The sequence below is a fragment of the Alosa pseudoharengus genome, unplaced genomic scaffold, assembly GCF_046254945.1.
Source record: "Alosa pseudoharengus isolate Yale_2024_CS ecotype anadromous, Long Island Sound unplaced genomic scaffold, YU_APseudo_1.1 YU_APseudo_1.1_scf_6, whole genome shotgun sequence".
In the NCBI taxonomy this organism is placed as follows: Eukaryota; Metazoa; Chordata; class Actinopteri; order Clupeiformes; family Clupeidae; genus Alosa; species Alosa pseudoharengus.
In genome coordinates, this window is record NW_027468848.1 from 30,123,416 (window position 1) to 30,130,087 (window position 6,672).

Below are 6,672 nucleotides of genomic sequence, written 5' to 3' on the forward strand. Positions count from 1 at the left end.
GGACTAGACCAGGGCCATATCCGGTCTAATCCAGAGCCAATCGGACGTCCTTTGCTTTACTATCCTCTGGGATGAAGAACCAGAACATCCGGAATACTTGAAGAGTAGATTGCCCAAACCGAGGGATCTTTACAGCAATATGCTGTTTCATTTGAACAAGATGTTTTAATTAAGTTCTAAACATTAATTAGAGGTGTTAACATTTGTAGCCAACTGAGAAGCAAGATCCAGATGCGGGTGTGATGTTTAAGTGGCCAGTGATTCAGTGAAATCTTGGGAAATGTTAGTGTAATGTGAAAATCATGTATAAATATCAGACTGAACCAGAGGGATGTGGTGATTTTCTATATTCAATAAATGAGGTGAGACGGAAACAGGTGTTTTTTCCCTGTGCACATTTGGGGTCCTGGCTGTCCAAAACTACTATTGCTGTGTTGACATTTTAATACAGCACATTGTATTACCATTTGCCAACCATAAAGTGATTTTTTTTGTGTATATGTGTGCCATGTGTGGTTTTGTGTGTGGGTGTGTTTAATTGTGTGTGAGTGTGTGTGTGTAGGTGGGTGAGGGAGCTGGATGTTGAGGGATTGGTCAGGAGGAGTAAAAACCAACACACACACACACAGACACAGACACACACACACACACACACAATGAAACCATGCCGGGGCACCTGGGGTAACTAAGAAAGCCAGTAACTTTACTGAATTCTCTGCAAAATACAAATACCTTTTCCCGGTGGGACAAACTTGTTTTTTTTTTATTCTTTTCCACACATTAATTTTTTCATTACATACAGCGGAGTCAAGTCCCTTGAGATACAGAGATGTGGTATTAATTTAATGACATCTTGTCTTCAAGTGGCGACAAAGTCCAGCTTATGCCGCTGTAAGCCTCTCTCATATTTCAAAGAAAGACGAAAAAAATAAAACATAAAAACAAATGTTTCCTTCAAACGTCACCCTCCATAGGTTTATACAAGCTACATTTGTAACTACAGATTGTTAAACATATTTTTAGGAGTTATTTGAACTTTTAAATGGAAACATTTTTTTCCAAGAAAAAATAAAAAGTACTGAAGAGTACTGAACAACAAACCATACGGGGAAATAATGGGAGATTGAACAAACAATGGCAGATTATTTCACAATACTGTACACCTGCTGGGTCAGTTTACCCCTTCTCTCACCAAAATGACTCATCAAAAAGTTTCTTTGAGGTACTGGGTGGGTCCATTTGAGGTACCGGCATACAGTATATTACAGAGGAAAGCAAGTCAAGTTATCAACATATGAAGCAATACAACTGTCTCAAATCTCAAAAAACATGACACCAAAAATGAACATCGCTCCATCTCTTTGGTAGGAAAAAAAGATACTGACAGACGCCATTACTAAATCTGTTTGAAGCACATTTTTTTTACCAGTAACAACAAAGAAACTATTAGCAAATATCAAAGCATCCACAGAAAACCCCAGGTGACCAGAAGGAGGCTATGCGGTCAGAACGATCGGGCGTGCGTTTTCACTCATTCAACATGGCACTGTGAGCTGTTTCACTGGCCTTTCCTTCTGGACTGATCACATTGACTATAGTTACTAACTAACATGCAGCAAGTCTTTGACTGGGTGTTTTTGCTTTTTATTGTTTCAAACGTGGCAACAGAATGACACGTGTGAGAGTGAAATTGTGACATCAAGCAGACACGTCATTAGCTTTGGTTTCTTCAAAAAAAATAATAAATAAAACTAGAAAATGGTGATTCGATCACCATCTTCTTTGCGTGTATTCAGGAGAATTGTATTGACTGTGACTCCATTTGTAACATAGTTTGAAAAAAAAAAGTTTGTGCTTCTCCCTAACCAGTGCCCATATATTGGTCATGATATCTATCTGCAAATAGCAACAGGAAAGATGACCTGTTGCTTTGGCAACAAAACTATGATGCTTATCCACAGACACTGTGTGGCTGTCCATTAGGCATGTTAGAGATAGAGGACAGGGCAGTTACCTCCTTGTCTATTTGATTGCAAAACATCTATGCAAAACAAACAAAATTGGAGAAGAGAGATTGAACCTGTAAGACCCTATAACACAGTCCCTCCAGTGTTGGCTAACCATGGACATAGGACACAGGGAGAGCTTCTCCTCTCTGTTTGTCTGTCTTCACACTTATGCTTCCCGTCGTCTTGCCTGAGACATGCTCACTTCTGAGAATGCAAACAGAAAAGCACCGCAACCCGTGGACCTGGAGGAGGGGAACTGCTATGATCCTGAATGACGTTGTCTGGAGCTCGCCAAAAAAACAAACAAACAAAAAAAAACAGAATAGAATAAAGAAAGAAAGAAGGGAAGAAGGAAAAGGGGAACTCAAAAATTAACTACATGTGTGACTGCACACACACTTAACTCCACTACAAGGGGGGAAACAAACAAATGCTATGATCATAATTATTATATATTTATATATTAGAAAGCTATACACAAGCATGTTAATTTCACAGATTTTTTTTCCAAAAAGATTCTTAATATTATTATTTAATATAATTAGAAATACACGTTTTAAAAACAAACAAAAGGAAAATCTCTACAAAGAGGAAAAAGTTCAGCAAAGCTAAATGGTTCTCCATCTCCCCTTCCATGGCTTCAGGTTAAATAGCCCGTCATGTATTTTTTTGTTTATTTCCCCATATTAGCAAAGCTATCAAAACACATTCTGGCTTATAGAAACTACAAAAAGCCACAAAAATGCTTTGCATTATATTCCTTTTTATATGAAAATATAAGCAAGTGTATTATACAATTGTTTTTTTTTTCTTTTTTTTGTCATATATTTTTTTAATACTGAACATTGAACGCAAGACTTAGGTTTTGTGTTATTTCCTTGGATTAACATGGCTCTTTTAACAAAGATATTGTCCTCTTCCAGCTCAATGCTATTTCAAACCTGGCCACTTCCAAGAGATGGCCTTCCAAACTTGCATTAGCCAATCAGAGGCTGTAACTCTTACAAAACCCTAAGAAGCCTGCATGTATACATATATAAATATACCTGGAGGGTCCATCACAAGTTGCATATAAGCTTCATTGTGAACGTATTTAATTGTGTGTAACCTTCAACACCCCCTTTCCCCCTTCTCTTCGCCCCTTATGTACATAAACACGTTGAACCTGCAACAAGACATCGTCTGTCATAACATACATTTAGCAGAGGGAGCACTGCAGAGAAAGAGGGTTTGAAAAACAAAAAACAACAAAACATGAAACAAAAACACTGTATCTGTACACAGAGAGTAAGGAACTGAAGTGCTAGGCTATCTGTAAATGCAGCTGTTTGCCCTCTCTGAAAGACTTTCTGGACTTCCACTTACTGTGACTGAGAAGATTTTAGTACTTAAAAAAAGTATTTTTTCCTTCATTTTTACAAATAAAAAACAGAGTACCTGACTTTAATTTCATTTATGTTTGATACTATGGATTATGTGTACATGGATGCATGTGTAGATATGCATATACTTTTAGTTTTTGTCTTACTTAATGTTTTAGGGATACTACCCTCTCCCCCCCTAGTCAGCACTCATAGTGCATAGACACCCCCTTCCCCTGGTAAAAAGTTTGGCTGCTGCCTAGGCCTCTAATGTCCACCCTTGTCCACCACACCCCCTCTGAAACATCTCTCTTCTGGATCTATGAAATACTCAGAAAATAGGGAAAGGAACTCATTACCATAGTTACAACAATTAGTTATACCAAAACCATACAGTTGAGAGTCAAAAAACACAAGGTCCTCCCTATACCTGCCTTCACAGAAAGACTGGGGAAAGAGCAGTGAGGGAGAAAAACAGGGCTGATTGTGACTCTGTGTATGACAGAGAGAAAGAGAGAGAGGGGGTGAGAGGATGAGAGAGGGAGAGAGCAAGAGAGAGGGAGAGAGAGAGTCAAGAGAGCACAGCAAGAGTGTCTCTGTTAGTTTGTTATGTCCATCCAGGTTTTGCGTCTATCACGTCTCTGAGAGCGAGAGACAGTGTGCTCATATTTGTGGGTGAGTGTGTGTGTGTGTGGCTGTGTGTGTGCGCAAGCGCGGCTGTGTCGACGCGTGTCTTGTGTTTGAATGTGCGCTCGGCCCAGTTCAGCTTGCGGAGCGAGACGGTGTGGGAGTGGCTGCTCGGTCCTGTTTGGCGATCAGGGTTCGGGGGTCGGGTGGTCATTGATGTTTTTGTTGATGTTGTTGTTGTTGTTGTTGGTGGTGGTGGTTAGCAGTGGGAGCTTGACGCGGTGTCGTGGTCAGGGTGGGTAGGTGGGGGGTGTGGCCTTCTTCCTCGTCCTCCACTGCCGCCAACTCAGGCGGCCCAGCCCTCGGACAGACGCACGCGCTTGAGCGAGGGGCTGTGACGCTCGTCCAGCCCGCCGCCGCCGCCTCCTCCTCCACCGCCTCCCCCGTTGGTGCCGGCCCGCGTGAGCCCGAGCGGCGAGTGGAAGTCGCCGCGGTGCTCGTCGCGGTCGCTGCCCTCGTGCGAGCTGCTGCAGCTGCTCAGGCTGTCCACCGGCGAGCGGCCCGAGTCCTGGCGACCCGGCGGGGCCTGGGACGAGCCCTGGTGACCCTGGTGCTGCTGCTGCTGCTGCTGCCCCTGGTGGTGGTGATGCTGCTGCTGCTGCTGCTGGCCGGGGTGCTGAGCATGCTGGGAAGAGAGCGCGAGCGGGGGCGGGGGAGCGTAGCCCCCAGGGGTGCTGCTGCCGGTGCGATCTCTAGGAGGAGAAACAGGTTCGGACTTGATGTGCAGGCTCTGAGCAGTGGGCAGGGAGAGATTTGAACTCTGACATAAGTGAGTGCTAGTGCAATTTCTGTAGAGAGGAGGAGAGCAGACGGAGGTGGGGTGTTACAGCCGCCAGGAGAGGAGAAGAACAGCCATTTTCCCTCCCCACAACACATACACAGTTGAATACACACACAAAATGCACTAGGCTACATATTGAGTCAATCTGAAATTGTATTAGATGAATATGACACATATGCTTATACAAAGACTAGTTGTTACTTCAATGAAATACTTATATTTGATTATATTGAATTGTCTTAGAAGAAAGTCTTTGTTATCAGATAAAGACAATTTGGTTCATTATCTTTTAAAAAAATAGCTTTACATCTGGGACAGATTTGTGTGTGCATGCATGCATACATGTGTGTGTGTGTGTGTGTGTGTGTCTGTGTGTGTGTGTGTGTGTGTGTGTGTGTGTGTGTGTGTGTGTGTGGACTCACCCTAGCTGACTGAGGGCTGAGTGCTGCATGTTCTGCAGGTGTTGCTGCTGCCAGCCACTCATGGATCCCAGGTGAATGCTGTTGGCACTGTTGAAGCCTGATATAGAGGACAGGTCCGCGCTGCTCAGAGAATATTCTAAACATTCAAACACAAAAAAGAGAGCATGTCAGTGGTCGCCATAACCTTACCATATCGTTATTTATAACAGTGAGAAAATAGCACCATCTGCTGGTCATTTTAAGACCCTACACAATCCACACATAAATTATTTTCATTAGCAACTCTGTGTTATGTTATTTTAAAGAACAGCTTTTAGGAGACACATTTGTTTGTATTATCTCAATATTCAGGGGAAGTAATGACTAATATGAGTAGAGCCCAAGCTCTATGACATGCTTCTGTGGATTTGGACTGCAGATATTGCCAGAGTGGTAAGTTTGTTCAGGTGGGATGTGTGTGTGTGTGTGTGTGTGTGTGTGTGTGTGTGTGTGTGTGTGTGTGTGTGTGTGTGTGTGTGTGTGTGTGTGTGTGTATGCTGATGACGTACCAGTACCATATGAAGTGGAGATGGCAGAAGGGTAGCCACCCATCCCTTGCCCGGGTAAGGTGGGTGTCGCTACGGAAACAACGGGGGTGGCCAGCGACTGTGCAGATTGTGAGTTGTTTATTCTCTGGTTCTGTGTGGGGGAAGAAGGGAGGGTGTATGTTTTAGTACAAAATAAAATCAGCCATGATGATTGTTTCTCTCTCTCTCTCTCTCTTGCTTCTCTCTCTCGCTCGCACACTGACGCTCAGAGAATGAACACAATTCCAGTTTCTGAGGAAATTAATCACTTGACATGCGGTGCCACTGAACTCTGCCAAACCTATCATTTACAATCCCACTGAGGGCTCCTGGTCGCTATAGTAACCCCTAGTCTCCACGGCAACTGAATCAGCAACGAATGGAGGTTTTCTTTTTCTTCTTCTTCTTGTCCTTTCATTCTTTTATTCTGTTCTTTTTTTTGCTGCCCTGGCCACAAGCAAGTATGATGACAGCATGGTGAAACAGAAATGCTAACTGTATTGTAGCATCTCATCTGCTCATTTGAAAGAGTAGAGAGAATGAGAAGGAAAGCAACGGTGAGTACGGGAGGGGACGTGAGACAATTTCTGAGACAATTTCTCAGATGGTCTTACTACTGCACTGACTAACAGGGAAACAGTGTCTTTTAACAACAACTGTAATGGACTGGTCTTTGAAATGAATGCAATTTGTCAAAGAAACAATGTGTACCCTACACTTTACAAGCAAAATGAAAATGCATAATAAAACAACTGGATATTTGATACTGCTACTCGACTGTGATTTAAAAAAAAAAAAAGAATATTCAGAGGGTTCTTCCCAGTCACATTTTTGGAAAAATAGCAC

The 6,672-nt window shown here is 42.8% G+C and overlaps 1 protein-coding gene across 4 annotated transcripts in view; it reads right to left on the reverse strand.

Annotated features, from left to right (window-relative positions):
• Positions 1 to 682: 682 nt before the first annotated feature.
• Positions 683 to 6,672, reverse strand: part of mef2cb (myocyte enhancer factor 2cb) — an 80,631-nt gene continuing 74,641 nt past the window's right edge. For 3 of the 4 annotated variants that reach the window (XM_076269527.1, XM_076269526.1, XM_076269524.1), the window contains 3 exons: positions 5,809 to 5,938; positions 5,261 to 5,396; positions 683 to 4,845 (listed from right to left, as the gene is read on the reverse strand). In XM_076269527.1, the coding sequence (XP_076125642.1) occupies positions 4,344 to 4,845; positions 5,261 to 5,396; positions 5,809 to 5,938 (768 nt within the window). In that variant the 3' untranslated portion in view covers positions 683 to 4,343. The remainder of the gene's footprint in view (positions 4,846 to 5,260; positions 5,397 to 5,808; positions 5,939 to 6,672) is intronic. The other variant, XM_076269525.1, reaches the window with a different exon arrangement.